The sequence below is a fragment of the Borostomias antarcticus genome (assembly GCF_949987555.1).
Source record: "Borostomias antarcticus genome assembly, chromosome: 4".
Lineage (NCBI taxonomy): Eukaryota > Metazoa > Chordata > Actinopteri > Stomiiformes > Stomiidae > Borostomias > Borostomias antarcticus.
In genome coordinates, this window is record NC_140237.1 from 26,723,005 (window position 1) to 26,742,388 (window position 19,384).

At 44.4% G+C, this 19,384-nt stretch overlaps 1 protein-coding gene across 1 annotated transcript in view; it reads left to right on the plus strand.

Moving 5' to 3' along the window:
• Positions 1 to 19,384, plus strand: part of mettl15 (methyltransferase 15, mitochondrial 12S rRNA N4-cytidine) — a gene marked incomplete at both ends in the record, with an annotated part of 121,352 nt that overhangs the window by 41,541 nt on the left and 60,427 nt on the right. The window contains one exon of the mRNA XM_084437406.1: positions 6,016 to 6,152. Within this exon, the coding sequence (XP_084293532.1) occupies positions 6,016 to 6,152 (137 nt within the window). The remainder of the gene's footprint in view (positions 1 to 6,015; positions 6,153 to 19,384) is intronic.

Sequence of the window (19,384 nt, forward strand, 5' to 3'; positions counted from 1 at the left end):
TAATGATGTGCAAGGTGCTGTATGCTAGCAGGTTGTGAAGCTATCCATGCCGTCTTTATCGCAGCCCTGTCTGCACGCAAGAGCAACTGTAAATTTAGGGTAGGCTATTAAAATAAATGTTGTCTGCTGTTATTATTTATTCTTGCCCCCAGTTGCCTACTTCATTTCTATCCCCATTGTCAAAATCCGGTGCGCATTCCTGCTTTCAAAATAATCTGGAATCCAAGCTCTAATTGTAGGCCTCTACCTGCGCTGCTGTGATAACAATATACTATAGCCTATTATTACTAGGCTACTGTTACCCTTATTATTTATTTATTTAGGTAGCCTACATTATTGTAAATGTGCAACAGTAGGTTACAGTAGGATATATGTACCGCTGTACACACAAAGTTGGATGAATGGAAAATAGCTTCAGATGAAGGAACAAGTTCGGGCAACATGCAACCGCTTGACTGTAAATTGTGCATGTATTGCAGTCAAATCAAACAAGCTTGACATTTATCTGGAAACAGCAAGCAAGCATAACCTGTTTGATGGTATTTTTGATAACTCGTCAGTTGATAAGTTTGCCCATATTGCCTAACTTAGCATACATATGGCTCGACTGCTACTGTATAGGACAGGTCTACCACCACTTGCCTGCAACGAACCTGCTGTTGCAACTGAACTGTTAAACTGGATGCTGTTGCAACACCCCTCCCCCGTTACCTGTTCATATTCAAATGACCTGGATGGGTGTGTTTCATAGCCAGTATGCTGATGAGTGGGGGAGGGGGTTGCTAGTCGTTAGCAAGTTCCAGGCTTCAACCGCGCATTCAAACTGATTATGCCAGGGCTACTGGCCAGTTATTTTTCCGCACATAGAATAGCCTACAGAAACTAACTATTATACAACTACCATAGCTTAATAGCCTACATTTGATTGTTGTTATATACTATGTAAATTAGACATTAGGCCTACCATTGAAGATTAATAGGTAGCCTGCTATTCTAAATCCCAGTTCGGTCCAAAGATTCACAACTGCTTGCAGTCTTCCTATTCTATTCTCGCGTATTGCATGTCGTTATGCGCAACGTGCTTTTCCTTATAATGTTGACACTGTGCGTTGCAATAGACTAGACTTGCAGTTAACGTCACAACGATTATTCCTGTTGCTGATGCTGTTGGTTCAACTTCTGTTTCTCAGGCAGTTTCGATAAGACTGACTGAATGAAGACATGCAACCGCTTGACTGTAAATTGCGCATGGATGGCTGCCTATGTAGACATTTGGAAACAGCAAGCAAGCATAACCTGCAACTAGTCATGAACGGAATGTAGGCTACTGCATTTACTGTGCAACTTCAACTGTCAAAACGAATTGCCAACAAACTGATTATGCTCAACCTCCCTCCGCTAGGCTACTGTAGGCTATTAAGAAGATAGGTAGGCTATTTTCCTAGGACATCACCATCTATTTTATTAGTGTAGACATTAAGGGGTGGCTGTACCATCGTTGTTGTTACCTTGTAATAATAACAGCCTACTACAAATAAAACATTATCTTTTCTTCTTGAACTGCTTTCCATGTCCTTCCGACAGCAGGGACGCGGAATCGAACCCGCGCCCTTTGAATTACAAGTCTGCAACACTACCGATTGAGCCATTAGGCAGTTGTGGTAGTGTTTGCTTTGAATCGAATAAGTCTATCATAGGTTGGTAAATATGGGTTGAAATTAATTACTCTTTGCTGGTTTAGCGCTATTTATTGATTGTATATCGTAGTGTCGTTACTCTGACTGCATCGTTGAAAATGTGGGATTTCTGAGTTTTTACAGGTTTGAATCTAAATAGCCTAATGTAATGAATGGAGTCTGAACAGTTGGTAAAATGATAGCCCTTTAAATAACTAATTTTATGTCGACTACTGTCTCTGCTGTAGCTAATCCAAAAGAGCAGTTCGCAATTCAGCCCAACTTCGACATTAGTCGAAGCAACGGCAACCGTTTGTCAGACAAGCCTAGTAGGGCCTAGGCTACTGTAGCCTCACTGTAGCAGTGCTTTACTGCCCCTCGTGGTTGCGGGTTGTAATATGTTTTTACCGCCGCTGCCGCCACACACAGACGCGGGAATATACTTCTCATGACTATTACTAGGCTGGGAATTTCTGGCACAGTGCTAGACTGGTTGCAATCCTACTTGAAGGACAGGGACTACTTTGTGTCTATAGGCAATTACAAATCTGAGCGGACAACAATGACCTGTGGAGTTCCCCAAGGCTCCATTCAGGGGCCTCTTTTGTTTAACATTTACATGCTCCCACTAGCTCAAATTATGGAAAACAACAAAATATGTTACCATAGCTATGCAGACGACACACACATTTATATCACCAAATCACTAGGGGACTATAATCCCATAAAAGCACTGAGTAAGTGCATTGAACAAGTCAACCATTGGAGGTTCCAGAACTTTCCTAAACCAAACAAAGATAAAACTGAAGTAATTGTCTTTGGAGCCAAAGTAGAACGATTATAAGTCAGCGCTCAGCTTCAATCATTAATGCTAAAAACCACAAACAAAACCAGAAATCTTGGTGTAGTCATGGACTCAGACCTGAATTTCAACAGTCACATTAAGACAATTACAAAGTCAACCTACTATCATCTGAAGAATATATCAAGGATTAAAGGATTTATATCTCCGCAGGATCTGGAAAAACTTGTCCATGCGTTTATCTTCAGTAGACTCGACTACTGTAACGGTGTGTTTACAGGTCTCTAAAAAAAATGATCAGACAGCTGCAGCTGATTCAGAACGCTGCTGCTCGAGTCCTCACTAAGACTAAGAAAGTGGATCACATCGCTCCAGTTCTGAGGTTTTTACACTGGCTTCTTGTCTGTCAAAGAATTGGCTTTAAAATACTGCTGTTGTTTTATAAAGCACTGAATGGTCTAGGGCCAAAATACTTTTTATGTCTCATGTAAAGCATTTTGAATTGCCTTGTTGCTGAAATGTGCTATACAAATAAACTTGCCTTGCCTTCACAGAATTTCATGAAAATTGGTCTGGTAATTTTTACGTAATCCTGCTTTCTATCAAACAAACAAACAAAACAGAATCATCCACACATGCGACTGAAAACATGACTCTCCGCCCAGCGTGCCCAGAGTCTTAACTCTCTTAAACATGTGCCATCAAAAATGCAGATAGATAGATAGATAGATAGATAGATAGAATAGATAGATAGATAGATAGATAGATAGATAGATAGATAGATAGATAGATAGATAGATAGATAGATAGATAGATAGATAGAAAGAACGCACAGAACAAACCACAACGTGCACACTGGCACTTTGCACCAGTACATACAGTACACATTCAGAGAAGAAGATTCGCCTGGTTCCACTGCTTCATTGCTACAGAAGTGTGAAACATCATTGAGATACAGACATAAACTAGTTTAACACTACAGGCGTGAGCTGACAGCCCTGTTACAGTAAGCACAAAAATAAAGAGTAGGCAAGAGAACTTAACTAGTCTTGTTTTCAGCAAGGACACTAATGACTCACTCCAACTTCAGTGTCAATCATCATTGCAAATGCCAAGCCCATTATAGCCAAATGCTACAGGGAGCCGTTTCCTCCGTCTGCTACCGGGGATGGCACGTTGCTTAAATAGGAGGAATCATAGAGAAGGATGGACTTTGTTCATGGTGCACAAGACATTCTCTGCCCATCCATGGATGTATAGTATTCATGGAACATACACTGCAGGAAGTGTACCAGATTACTGCCAGTCATTTTGCCAGTTCATCTGATGAGCTCAATGGTATTGATCATTGATCAATGACTGATGTCTATTTTTGTTATGTTCAATGGTCAGTAAGGGGGACAGAATCTAACATTGTTTAAAAGATCAAACGGGATGTTTCTCAGGTTTTGAGAACACACACCTGTAGCAGCTCACCAGTTCGCCTCAGTATGCTTTCCCTTTCTTACCCTTTCTTACCCTTTTTGTAAAAGTCAGTCAAATTTGCTGTTAGTATTTTTGTTGTTTCTCTTCCCTGCTTTGTATTGAATGGCACAACAGGCAGGTTCATTATGCGCGTGACTCATCCTACTAGCCCACACCCCCTCCCCATCTGCTGCTGTGCTCTAGGAGGGAGAGGCAAACGCCATTGATCACCTCTCCTCTCACACATGCACGCACACACCCCACCTCCAACGTCACCATCGATCCAAAGGGTTCATGTTTTTGTGAGGAACGGCAGGCATCTCCTATTGTGTCATTTTCCATCTGTCGGCCACCAAAAAGTTGTGTATGTATGTATGTATGTAATACATTCAGCAAAAGTCAGAAAACTTGACCGCAGTGTTTTTGTTTTTCACAATTTCTCTAAACACAGCAGTATGAACCTTAGTAAGAACCTTTATTATTAGGATACACTAGCCTATAAAGGTTTAAAATAGCTATTTCTTCTATGTATTAAGAAAACATAAGACTGGTTGTGCTATAGTCACCATTTGAGTGATGTTAAAATGTTAAAATATGTCTTTATTGTCACCATGAAAATTCCATAACCAATACTAGTGGGACACTCAAACATGGCTTGATGTTCCAGATGGAGAATAGCCTACATCTGTAAGGTTTGAGGAAATACTGACGGAAACGTAGCGGGAAGCCTGGTGATACAGTACAGTACCTTTCCATCCACCCACGTGTTCGTGTGAGAAGTTCATGCCCCTGGAACTTAAATTTACCGGTCATACATCAAAAGGCAAGTGACGCACGCAGAGAGAGGGAGGAGCAGAGCAGCTCCCATGAGGACGCTCAGCGTGAAGAACTGAAAGCTCCCAGGATCTAAAGAGAGATCAAATTAAAAACCCACCTAGTGACACTGTTAACCCCGGTCCTAACCTGTCCTAACCTGTCCTCGGTCCCTCCGCTCATCATTAACTGTCCTCTACCTTCTTCTAGCATCTGGCTCTGGGCTTGGGAGACCGTCGGACTGTCAACCCTGTATGCTCCATGTTTATCAGTGTTATTCTGGTAGTAAAACGAAAGGCTTGAAAGCATTCTCTCCCTTTTAAAAACCCACTGGCACGTAGTTTCCAGTACGAGGCTCAGGGCGGGCTAACCTGCCTGCTCAGTGGGTTTGGCAATTCCTAGAAACATTGCACCCATGATTGATAAGATCATACTACAGAACTGTGACTGTATTTCCAATGGAGATGTATGGAGAGTGACTCAATGCATCTCAAACTGCAGAGAGAGAGAGAGGGGGGGGGGGGGGAGTAAAAACAAATGTGATTTTCTCTGAGAAGAATCAATGGGTAGTTTTTACTGGCACTGTTCTGCTGACAGTTCCAGAAGGATCAGACTGCAGCTGGTTCCCTTGTGCTGGTGGGTCAAGCGTTTGGCTTGGCTGTGTCTGAGAGTTGAATCTATTTAATTTCATTGCAATCAATAGAGGTGATGATTTGAATATCAACATGAATGTTTATTTTGAAATCATTTAAGAGAACAGTCTTTTTTAAGCTCTTTCATAGCCTCCCTCCCTTCCCAGTGATGGAGGAGAGATGTTAAAAGAGGGAGAGTACGAGGGTGTACATGCAGGGCCTGGCTCGTGGACTCCACAGGGAGATTGTCAAACTAAGTGTAAATGTTTACACCATGAGTGCACTATTTGGTGTAATAAGTCTTAATTGTTGGGGCTATTTTATTGGTCAGTGCAGGGTCATGTGTGGGAGGGTCTGGGGTGTCAGGACTTCTCAGGCCGCAGGCTGAGCCAAGAGGGATCTTCATGGAGGGGTAAAGAGGATGACTCACACATTGACTTTTGGGTGTGAGCTGTCTAGCTGAAAGCTGAGTGTGTGTTTGTGCGTGTGTGTTGGCGTGTGTGTGTGTGCGTGCGTGTGTCAGTTCTCACCCTGAGTGTCCTTTGGGTGAACAGCTCACTAATGTGTGTTGTAATAAAAGTTTCCATCCACTGACATTAGTTTCTAATGATCATGTACTTCTCCACAGGTATTCCTTGATATGACCTTTGGAGGTGGGGGCCACAGCAAGGCTGTTCTGAAAGCCAGTACTGATGTTACAGTGCTGGCCCTCGACAGGGATCCCACAGCCATCTCAATGGTCCAGGAGCTAGCTAAGGAGTACAAGTAAGTTATATTTAAATGTATTTGCATTAATTTAATAGAAGGGAATAGAGTATATAATAGAGTATATACTGTGTTTATTATGCAGTGTTTCCCGTACAGACTTAGCAGTGGCGGGTTAGGGTTAGGGTTTCATAATGAACCCCTTCCTCTTCTGATGAAATGACATTTCAGCCCCGCTATGGGCTTTGCTGTTCACACTGTCCTGTCAACCTTTCCCTGCTCACTCTCCTGTTGGCAGCCTTGTTAGCCTCACTTGCTACACACAGTACACACACACACACACACATACACACTTCAAATCATCCAATGGTGCGCTTTCACGGCTCCCAACAATCCTCTGGTGTGGCTAACTAGAGTTGTAATGATTATAACTACCTAGGCTAAGCTGCTCAAATCAATGGTGTAGACAAGATGGCGTTGACCTGTGTAGCTTGTCTGTAGCTCGTTTGGGCCACTTCTTGTGCTATTTGTTTCTCTTCGTTTTGTCTAACTTGAGAGCAAAATTCTGCCCAAAAATGCCAACCCTTAACCATGAAGAAGACGTGGAGGAGATTTAAAAATCACTAAACTTCATGTCGCAGGAGATCAGCAAAGTGGTGCAGCAACAAGCCACTCAGCTCGAGTTAATGGAGCTGAAAACCGTAATCAAAGAAAAAGACAAAATGATTTTAAGAGCTGGAACAAATGAGTGGATGATATTGAGCAAATTTCACGATAGATTTGATAGTCAGTGGATTAAAAACAGTGTCCTACTAATCACCTCAGAGTACCCCAAAGTATACCCCAAAGTAACCAAATGTATACCCAAAAGTAGCCCAAGATAGCCCAAAATACCAAAAAGTAAAGGCAAAAGTCCCACAAAACACCCCAAACTACCACATATTTTAAAAACAAATGTTTATTCTCATGTTTATTATAATCTCCAAATGGTTAATCCAAATACATTAATCAACATTAGTTAAAAAACAGTCCATTATAAACCATCAAAAAATCTGTATTGAACAGTACAGCATTTTGTAACTGGATTCTGTGTAAAACATCAGTAATGGTGGAAAAAAGATAATTTCAGAAATTACATTTACGATAACATCTTAAATCTATGGCATTTTGTCTAGCTGGAATACTCATCTGTCCCTTATTTCATGTAATTGTTTTAGGCTTAGATAGCATCTTTACCCTTAAGAATTTTAAAAAAAAATAGCTCCTAATGCTCATCTTTGGTTTTAGTGTCCAAAATATGACTTTAGGGACTAGCCTGAGTCCAGATGTTCGAATCCACCCACTCCAAAGTTGACTGATTCTTGGTCTGATATTGCTACATGAAACAGCTGTTGCTCTGAGTAAAATATAATCAACCAATGGGTGTCGCAGGCTCTAACGATTAGCCAATGAGTGCCAAGGGTGGGAATAATGCCTTTGATAAGCTGTTGTAGAGGGTTGTCAAGCTGTGCATTGGGAGAATGCAACACCCGTATTACTTGAGAGATGCTGCAGCGAGGGCTTCTGGGAACTCAGATTACTTGAGAGAGACAATTGGTAGAAACAAAGTAACAAAGTAGTCAACTCCATTCATTACAGTAGCCTACTACAATTACATTACTGTTTCACTTCACTCATTGTTGTCATCATTGTCTATGGCTGTCATGGCTATGCATCAGCAATGACATTAAAATATAATCTCCCTCCCCCATGGAAATCGGTTAGAGAGGAAGCAATGTCAGACTGAAGTTCAAACTGAGTGTAACGAGTTGACAATTCGGTCTGATATCAAACTACTTGGTGACCTCATTTTTAAAATTCTGTCTTTAAGGTATATTTATCTAACTATCCCTCCTCTTCTCTGTACCTGTTTTTTTCCAATAAGGATAGTAATCATTTTCTTTTCTTTTTTGTAAACAAAGTAGCTGAAGGGAGGGCGAGCATCACCCCCTCTCCCCTCACTATCTGTCCAGCCAGGCAGTCTACTTTGGGTTGTTTCTCCAGGATTTCCCTGGCTGACCTAAATGAAGTAATGAGCTCTTATGAAATATTTCTCAAGTTATTCTACCAACACCCTTGCTAAGTTAATAGAAGTTATTAGTTCTGTAGGCCCCTGCTTGGCCTATAAAAAATAGCTCACTTGAATCTGGCTCAGTCCCTTCTTATTTTAAGCAGGCAGTCGTCCAGCCCCTCCTTAAAAAACCTAACCTGGACCCCTCCCTACCAAGGACTACTGGCCCATCTCCAAACTGTCGTTTGTCTCTGAGGTTTTAGAAAAAGTGGTTGCTAACCAGCTCAGCACTGTTCCGAAAGACCATAATATTTTAGACAAATTCCAATCTTTCGCAAGGACCACTTCACAGAAACGGCTCTCCTCAGAGTCTCAAATGACAATGATTTCCACAGACTCAGGCGAATGCGGTGTTTGCATGGTCTGCTTGATCAGCTTTTGACACGGTAGATCATAGCATCCTGTTAGACAGGCTTAGGGAGTGGGTGGGCATCTCTGGCAGCACCCTAAATTGGTTTGCTTCCTACCTCAAAGAGAGGAGTTTTGCCATGGCGGACCGTTGGTCCTTTTGAGTCTGACTCTGCTCCCCTTTCCTGTGGTATCCCATAGGGTTCTGTCTTAGCTCCAATTCTATTTGCTCTCTACATGCTTCCTCTTGGCCTTAAAATCAGCAAATTCAAGGCCATCTCATAATTTCTATGCGGATGATCCAATTGTCTTTCTCTTCTAAAACTGATAGGATTGAAAAACTCAACATACTGCATCAATCAATCAATCAAAGCTTTATTTATATAGCGCATTTCACACCCAGAGGCAACACAATGCGCTTTACTGAGAACAAGGGAGGTGGGCAGACATCCCACCCCTACATATTCCAGAGGGAAGCAAAAAAAACAGTAATCACCCGGGGGCCAGATAAGTGAGCTGTAAAAATTCTTCCCTGACCCCTCTCAACGAGGTGATCGAGCAAGCTCCTGGAGTATGTTTGTCTACCGGCTAAGAACATTTATAGAGCAATAAATAACATTAAATTACATTTTCAGAGTAAGAGAGGCTAATAACATCATAGGAGAGACATGGCAAACATTGGTGTATGTCTGTGTGTGCATAAATGTGCCTGGGCCCAGATAGAGGCAGGGTCAGGGGTAGGATCGGGGTAGGAAAAGGATACGGACCCGGGTTAGGGTGAGGGGACGGGGATCTGAGCCCAGGACTGGTGTATGTCGGTGTGTGTGTGAGTGTGCCTGGGTCCAGGTAGAGGCAGGGGTCAGGGGTAGGGTGGGGGTAGGAAGAGGATACGGACCCGGGTTAGGGTGAGGGGAAGGGGGGTACTGGGCCCAGGCCTAAGGCCGGAAGTGGACTGTTGTTTGTCTGTGTGTGCGTGTGTGTGTGTTAACTAATTTGCTACGACATCTGCAGCAGACACAGGGGTATCTATCGGACTCAGGGTGGTCTACTGGTGACAGTGGGGCATCCACTGGACCTGGTTAGAAGATAGGAGGGAGAGAGAGAGGCACTAGGGAGAGGGGAGGCAGAACAGGGTTAGTAGCACACGGAGCCATACATAGAGCAATACATTACGTCAAACTACATTTTCAGAGCAAGAAAGGCTAAGAGCATCATGGGAGAGGTGTGGCAAACACTAATGTGTGTCTGTGTGTGTGTGCGTGCCTGGGCACCGATAGAGGCAGGGGTTGGGGTAGGGTGGGGGGTAGGAAAAGGATACGGACCAGGGTTAGGGTGAGGGGAAGGGGATCTGAGCCCAGGACTGGTGTATGTCAGTGTGTGTGTGAGTGTGCCTGGGTCCAGGAAGAGGCAGGGGTCAGGGGTAGGGTGGGGGTAGGAAGAGGATACGGACCCGGGTTAGGGTGAGGGGTAGGGGGTACTGGGCCCAGGCCTAAAGCCGGAAGTGGACTGTTGTATGTCTGTGTGTACGTGTGTGTGTGTTAACTAATTTGCTATGACATCTGCAGCAGACACAGGGGTATCTATCGGACTCAGGGTGGTCTGCTGGTGACAGTGGGGCATCCACTGGACCTGGTTAGAAGATAGGAGGGAGAGAGAGAGGCACTAGGGAGAGGGGAGGCAGAACAGGGTTAGTAGCACACAGAGCCATATATAGAGCAATACATTTCATCAAACTACATTTTTAGAGCAAGAAAGGATAAGAGCATCATGGGAGAGGTGTGGCAAACACTGATGTGTGTCTGTGTGTGTGTGCCTGGGCCCAGATAGAGGCAGGGGTTGGGGTACGGTGGGGGGTAGGAAAAGGATTAGGGTTAACCCGGGTTAGGGTGAGGGGGAGTGGATCTGAGCCCAGGACTGGTGTATGTCTGTATGTGTGTGAGCGTGAGTGTAGGTGTGCCTGGGTCCAGTTAGAGGCAGGGGTCGGGGGTAGGGTTGGGGGTTAGGGTTAGGGTTTGCATGAGTGTCTGTCCTCCATTGAGGAGTGGACGGTGAGCAACTTCCTCCAACTCAATGCGGCTAAGACTGAAGTCCTGATTGTAGCTTCAGACAGTGTTGCCTCTAGGGTGGCAGACCATATGGGGTCCCTGAATGGAAATGTATGCCCTGACCTGAGAAATTGTGGTGTTATTTTTGATCAGTATATGCCACTGGACAAACATGTAAAGTCTCTGCCTCATCAGAAACATTGTAAAACTAGGGTCCATTGTATCTCATCCGGAGCTGGAAATGTCTGTACATGCATTTATATCCTCCAGGCTTGACTACTGTAACTCACCGTTCATTTGTCTTAACAAATTATCTGTGGACCAGTTGCAACTGGTTCAAAATGCTGCTGCCAGGTTGCCCACCAGGTCACCAGATCTTTGGGGTGGTGGCTCCTAGGCTCTGGAATGCACTCCCCCAGGACTTGAGAGCCTCGACATCTGAGAACTATTTTAAAGGACAATGCTCGTTTTTGACAACCTGGACCTTATTTACGACATATTATAAGACGTTTGACTCACCGAGATCACTTTGGTGTAGTTCGGAGGCATGTAGAAGAAATTTAAAATCCAGCGCGAGCCAGTATATCCATGTAATGGCGGTGGTGGGGGCACCGAGAATGCAGTTTCTAAAAATCTATTTTCTGCCGCGAAACGGTTGTTTTCATCAATCTGTCTTTATGAATCGGTAGTTGTGCTTACATAGAGCGTAGGCCTGTTGTGGTTGTTCACATGCCTCTGTAATATGATCTTTAGAAACATCTTTAGACACAAAATAGCTTCCTCACTTGCTCCAGCACGCATGCGCAATTCGCCTTATTAGTAAATAAATCTGACCTTGTAAAAATTATTTTTCTATGAGATATCTTAGTTAAAGCATGATTGAACAAACAAGCTAGTTTTGTCTTTATAAGTGTAGTGTAGAATTTAAATTCAGTTCAATTCACACAAATACAAGAAAATCTCATTGAGTGATGCCATATTAGATAGATAGCTCTTATTACAGTAATTAAATAGCAAATTATCAATTATTTAGCCACTAGCTAGCTAAGCAATTTAAGCAACAGTTGTCTGAACCAGAAGCTACAAGCACTTCAAAATAAATCTAACAGACTAACAACTAACAATTATTTAACTAGCAAGCAAGCAATATACTGTTGGCTAACCTTATCTAAGGCAACTAGCTATCTAATAATGTTTGCTAGCTAGCAAGTTTGCCTTGTTCGTTTCAGTAGTCTAGCTATCTAGCTAGCTAGAAACTTCTAAATAAAAGTAACACGATCTAAAATCTAAAACAATATGTGTACAATATAAAAGGAAAATGATATAGAGGTTATCTACTGTAGAAGTAGTGATCTTGTCTCGGATTCTGTTGTGAAATGTGTGCAAAATGTCCGGAAAACTGTCAGTGTCAAGAACCGCATGCATCCATCCATCTTCATTCGCTTATCCGGGGTCGGGTCGCGGATGCAGAAGCTCCAGCAGGGGGCCCCAGACATCCCTTTCCCTAGCAGCATCAACCAGCTCTGCCTTGGGAATCTTTAGCCGCTCACAGGCCAGTGCGGAGATGTAGTCCCGCCACCTAGTCCTGGGTCTACCCCACGGCCTCCTCCCAGCCGGACACGCCTGGAACACCTCCCTAGGGAGGCGCCCAGGAGGCATCCTCACTAGATGACCGAACCACCTCAACTGGCTCCTTTCAACGCAAAGGAGCAGCGGCTCTACTCCGAGTCTCTCCCGGATGACTGAACTTCTCACCCGATCTCTCAGGGAGACCCCAGCCACCCTCCGGAGAAAACTAATTTCGGCCGCTTGTATCCGTGATCTCGTTCTTTCGGTCATGACCCATCCTTCATGACCATAGGTGAGGGTGGGGACGAAGATAGACCGGTAGATCGAGAGCTTTGCCTTTTGGCTCAGCTCTCTTTTCGTCACAACAGTGCGGTAAAGCGACTGCAGAACCGCACCAGCTGCTCCGATTCTCCGGCCAAACTCCCTCTACATGGTTCCCTCACTCGTGAACAAGACCCCCAGATACTTAAACTCCTTCACTTGGGGTAAGGACTCATTTCCTACTCGGAGCGGACAGGCCACCGGTTTCCTGCTGAGAACCGCTTGCAATCCTGAGGTAAATGCCTGAGGAATGTCAGGAATGTAAACACGAGCGCAAAAGAAGTCAGGAATGCGACCCCATCACGTTTCCACAGCAACAATAAGCAATTACGTCACCCGGACACATTTTGGCCTGACAGTACCACCAACTACGCAGTTGTTTTCGAGGCAGAAGTCAACAAGGCGCTCACCGTTGTTGTTCCGCATGCTACAGCCATGTCTCCCTATAGCTCTGTCACAGCTCTTATTATTGGCTCTAACCTTGGCGTTCATGTCACCTCAGCTCTCTCTCTGCTTAATTTGTTGGTGCATAACATTGTATGATGGTCAGTTTGAAATGTTTAGGATTGAAGCGAGCCCTGATAATCCTGTCACTCACAGGTTCCCATTCTACCAAGGTTTTTGCCTTTTCTTTGGAGAAAGGCAAATAATGTGCTTGTCTTCATGCGCTGAATAGAGGACCACCGATCCTTCACTGTTTGTTTGGCGTCCAGAAGCAGTCCATCGATATTCACTGATTCACAAAATATCCAGCCTGTACCTTTTCATCTCTCTGGTAACCTGGGCTGGTTTGGACGTCTCATACATGGCGCATACGTGCCATGTTCCTAGGCGGACCTTTGTTTTGGGCCCATTTAGGCTCACTGTCGCATTCCTAGCTTCCTCTTGAGGGCTTTCAATAGGAGTGGTCACACTGTTTCGCGGCAGAAAATAGATTTTTAGAAACTGCATTCTCAGTGCTCCCACCACCGCCATTACATGGATATACTGGCTCGCGCTGGATTTTAAATTTCTTCACCATGCTCCGAACTACACCAAAGTAATCTCGGTGAGTCAAACGTCTTATAATATGTCGTAAATAAGGTCCAGGTTGTCAAAAACGAGCATTGTCCTTTAATGTAGGCGAACGAAATTCGGTGGGCATATGTAGTTCGTCAAGACACACTAAAATGTCTCTTGGAGCTATACCCAAGATCCAACAGGAAGTCAGCCATTTTGCTCTTAATGTGCCATTTTGTCCTTGTTTTTACCATTTCCATGCCTCGTACTTCTCCTACAGATTTCATCCGATCAACTTCATATTCGGTCAGCTTCATCTTAAGACCTTTGTGATCAAAAGTTATCAAAAAAATTTAGTTTTCCCCAAATACCCTTGCCGTGGCGCCCCGCCAAATTAACATTTCGACATAAAACAGGAAGTCCTCATAACCCCTACATACATTATCCGATTTGTCCGATATTTCTCACGCTTCATGAAGGTTCTGTCCTGAACACATCTATGTGTCAGTATTGCATCAAACTTATAGCGCCACCTATTGGTGAAATAGGAAGTCCTCAAAACTCCTACATACATTATCCGATTTGCACCAAATTGCTGACGCTTCATGACGGTTGCATTCTGAACACATCTATTGGTCGGTATTAAGTCACACTAACAGCGCCACCTACTGGTGAAAGAGGAAGTACATATAACTCCTACATACGTTATGCAATTTACTCCAAATTGCACATGCTTGATGAAGGTCGCATCTTGAACACATCTGTAAGTCAGTATTGTCATACCTACAGCACCACCTACTGGTGAAACAGGAAGTCCTCATAACTCCTACATTAATTGTCCGATTTACACAACATTTTTCACGCTTCATCAAGGTACAGTTCTGAACACATCTATGCGTCGTATTGAGTCACGCTTAGAGCGCCACCTACTGGTGACAGGAAGTTTCTCTCAGTACTGGACACCGAAATGCGTGGGGTGCGAGCGCTCACTGCTGCTGGCAGCCATAGTTTCATTTGACTTAGGATAGCTAATGAATGTTAGCCTAACACACGCCATGTACCTGGCACTTCTGGCCTTGTCAGCCCCCTTCCAGACCTCCCCCTGCAACAGCTACACTGCATTCTGGTAGGAAACACTGGGACATGTGTATGTTGAGGTTAAAAAGCTTCATGATACGTATATCTACACTGCAGGGCAGAGAGATAATATCAGCCTGTAAGCACACACATTGCAGCGGAGTGTGGTTGATACGCTAGTATGATGAATGCCACCCTGCTGCAGTTTGTTACATCAGCTCAGTTACAGTACACACAGCCAACAATTTAGTGGTCAGTGTTTAGATAGCACCAGATCTAATCTCCTATCTCCCCCCTCCTCCTCCCAGCCCTCTCCACCTCCTCCTCCTCTGTGTCTAACTGACAGACACTCATTACTGAGATACTGCCTTAGCTCCCTAATATCACCATCCATCCGCATCCCCCTCTCATGGAGACTTAAACCTGCTGCAACCACTCCCTGACCCCCCCCCCCCCAGCTAGCTGGTGGGCCCGGCGTGTCATTTGTCAGAGCCAGGGCCCACGTCTGCACTGGTGCGAGGGAGATGCAGCCACCCACTGGGGTTCCGTCAGATAGGAGTGGGCGGCAAACAGAGAGAAGCCCAGATAAGTTAAAGAGGAGAGAGAGAGAGAGAGAGCAGAGGGAGACACCAGGACACAATGTTTAATAAGGGAGAGAGGGAGAAAGTGCGTGAGCGAGCGAGGGAGGATGAAAACGAGATGTTCTTGAGGCCGCAGCGTGGGTAGGAATCCTTTTACGTAGCTAGATTCTGGGGAAACCTCTCTCAGGGGAATATCTGCTACAGAAAGACGCCCGTGTGTGAAAGAGAGAGAGGGGGATGAGGAGAAAGGATAGATAAAGAGAGAGAGCACAGCATTCTGTCAGCAGCAATATACCCCTGCTATAAACCCCTCCGCACCCACTCACGGCGTGAGTTGAGAGAAAGCTGGAGAAATCTAGCAATTAGCCAATATCATTGGAAGCCTGTATAAAAGACCCTGGACACCCACGCAGTGCCTCCTCACAACAGGGCTGCAGGAGCTTCTCTCCTCCCAGCTCTGGCTCCTCGTCTCCTGTGGCAGGGGCCTTGCGTATAGCACAGCCTTGCACAACTGCTGGAAAGGGATGGGAGATCTGCCCTTATATAATTTCTTAAATTGCAGCCCAGAGGAAAAGTAAGACTGATTTTTTTTTTACTGTTATTGGGGATGAAGTTTGGGTAGAGTGCTGTGCCATTGTTTTCTAATGTCCCAGTGTTCGGGTGGTTTCAGTGTGGGGTTTTCCAACACAAACTGTGCCAACAGTTTGGACCCACTGAACTACCTCTAGACCAACAAGGGGGAAATGGTGTCGAAATAGTTGAATAAAGCTCATTATACAACAGGAAGGTTGACCGCCCGTTGTGATTGGTTGCAAGACATTCAGAGCTTATATCCATGATATACAAACGTTTAAATCACCTGTAAATGTATCCGTCTGATTTCCCCGACTTTCTCTGTAGGTTGAATCCAGGATGCCCCCTTGCTACAATGTTTCCCCCCACAACCTTCTTAACCATGCATCAGTGAGTGATTTAACATGAGACTGGTTTCGCTGGGCTCTGCCTGCATGTGTCTCTGGCTTTGCTTGCTGTGTAGAGGTCGACCAATCAATCAGCCGGCCGATTAATTGGGCCAATATAATGCCCTTTTGAGGTAATCGGCATAGGTCCATCTCTGTGCTCACAAGGCCTATATAAAAAGTTTGCAGACACGTCAATGCCAGAAGCCTTCAGTGTGACTGCTATGGAATGATCTTAGCACGGGAATGTGCTCGTCTTGAAGGCTCTGTACAGACAGACTTAAGCTGAGAGAATACTGTAAAACTAAAAGCTACCTTTCAAAGCTCAACAGGGCTCAAAACTGCGACCAAATTGGTCGCATTTGCATATGGTCGCATAATGTGATATAAAATTTGAATGGGTTGAATTGGTGCCAGTAAAAAAAAAAAATCTACAATTCAATTAGAAAGATAGATGGCAACGAATTTCATCATCGATTCATTGGATCTATGTGGTTATATGGTACAGTATTTGAAACGGTTTCAATACACATTTTCTTCACTATTGCTGCATTCTCTTGCACTGTTCTCCTCCCCCGACGGGTCTCTGACAGCCGGGCCAGTGGACACACACACCGCTGAAGTACCCACATAAGCCTCGCCTCCTCTCTCTGACTTGTCCTGTCTTCTTGTCACTTATCTCATTGAGCACTAATGTTCATACAGAGCCTGTAGCATTTCGTAACTGTTGTGTACAATAGCTTCAAGCAAATTAGCTAAATATAGCTGCAAGCAGCAATGTGGGGGCCAAGCAGGACGCGCGACCAGCGCATCAAAGGCAACAGTGAAACACGTTATAGCCGCATTCGAATCTCCACCGCAGTTTTGAAAATAGGGCATACGGTTCAGAATAAAAGCACTTCCAACTTTGACAGGTTGGTGGCGCTAGAGAGTTCGAGGTGTCGACATAGACTTGGTGACAGGGGTCATGGGACCGTCCCCGATGAGTGTGCCTTATGTGGTTATGATACATTAAAACGTTACTGAGATATGACCAGACTTCCTGTTTGGCGGCTTGGACGCCAAATTCGATTAGCTGTAGCGGGCGAACGCCTTTGACAATCGAAAATCCCTGTGAGAATTTTGTGGACAATGGTCTAGAGAATGTGGATTGGTGAAAATCCCTAGGAGGAGATACATTTTAAGCGTTTTACACAAAATACAAAATGGCCGGAAATCCAATTGGTGGAAAATGACATCATAGGGTGCCATGAACTCGGCATGAGCCAGGGATTCCAACAGTACCTCATTTTTTAAAATCGGTCACACAGGTCAAAAGTTGTGTGCCTAAACGCACTTCCAACTTTGACATGGTGGTGGCGCTAGTGGGTTTGAGCTGTCACAATGACACTTGCTCACAGGGGTCATGGAACTGTTCCCGACGAGTCTGCCAAATGTGGCTTTGATACATTAACAATTTGCTGAGATATGACCTCATATCCTGTTTGGCGGCTGGACGCCAAATTTGATTGGCTGTAGCGGGCGAATGCTTTCGAGAATCAAAAATCCCTGTACAACTTTTGTGGACATTGGTCTAGAGAATATGTATACCGAGTTTCGTGCAGATTGGTCGAAATTCCTAGGAGAAGATACATTTTAAGTGTTTTTCACTAAATCCAATAACTCGGAAAATGATGTCATAGGGGGCTTGAGCTAAGGAATCCAACGGTACCTCGTTTTTGAAAATCGGGCTTACAGGTCAAAGGTTGCGTGCACAAACGCACCTCCAACTTTGATACGTTGTAATAATAATAAGAAGAAAAGGTACAAGAACAATGGAGGCCTTTGCAGCTTCGCTGCTTGGCCCCCAAAAAGGTAGAAACATAATGGTGGCCTACACAGCTTCGCTGCTTGGCCTCCAATAATAATAAGAAAAGGTACAAACACAATGGGTGCTGCAGCAGCTGCGTTGCTTGGCCCCCAATAATAAGAAAAGGTACAAGAACAATGGAGGCCTTTGCAGCTTCGCTGCTTGGCCCCCAAATATACCTGCAAGCAGGGATGTGGGGGCCAAGCAGTTTAGCTGCAAGCAGCCAAGGAATCAGCTAGACTGACGTGCGACATGAGACATGTTTAACAAGGGTCAAGGATGGTTCCGAGAATTTCGTCGAAAGTCAGACATATGGTTGAACGGGATTCGATCTCTGTACCTGCTGCTTGCAAGGCCGACATGCGAACCACTGTGCTACGCCGGATGTTGCAAAGGTGAATCACCCTAGTCCACAAGGCATGTTAGCCTTTGCTAACCCCCTAACCCTATTAGCTGAATCCCAATCTGAGTCTGAGTCCTGAGCACTTAATTAATGTCAGCTGGAAGGGTCGCTTCCTCTCGGTTGAGTGAGAGGGGGGGGTTGGCGTCGTTTAAATTGTCACACGGCGAAAAGTATACATAGCAGAGCGTAACTATTTACTTCTATAGAATCCAGACAATCACACAAACATTTTGAGGTATAATATGTCCTTCTGTCTTCAACAGTGTAGGAGAGGTGACGAGTTAGAAAAACAATTTTTTTTCAGTCATTTTCTGCTTCAGATTAGAGTGTGGCTCCATTGGTTTCAATGGAGGGGGGGGAGTCATCATTCAAACTGTCACACAGTGAAAAATATACATCGGAGAGCTTCGCTTGTTTGATTTTATGAATCCCAAGAGTCGTGTGAACGGTTGTGATATATAATATGTGTATGAGCTGTGAGAATTGGAAGAGGGATGGCAGTTTAGAAAATGTGACTTTTTCCAAAATGCGCCTTTCACCACTCTGAAACTGGTGAAATTGTGCAGAAGACCAAAAGTGTTCCTTGCATACTGCAATCAAACAAATGAAGTAATAATGAAACGATGGGGTGTTTTGAACTCAGCATGAGCCAGGGAATCCATTGCTACCATCATTTTGAAGATTGGACATACAGTTCAAAAGTTACTGGCATAAACACAACTCCAACTTTGACACGCTGGTGGTGCTAGAGTGCATGAGATGTCAACGTGAGGCTTGGTGACAGATGTCATGGGTGTGTCCCGGATGACTGTGCCAAAAGTGGTTTTGATAGATTAAAACATAACTGAGATATGACCCCAGTTCCTGTTTTGCAGCTTTTCTGCCAATTTTGATTGGCTGTCACGAGCGAACGCAATGGACAATCAAAAATCCCTGTACAACTTTTGTGGACATCGGTCTATAGATTGTGCATTCTGCGTTTCGTGCAGATTGGTGAAAAAACCTAGGACGAGATACATTTTAAGTGTTTT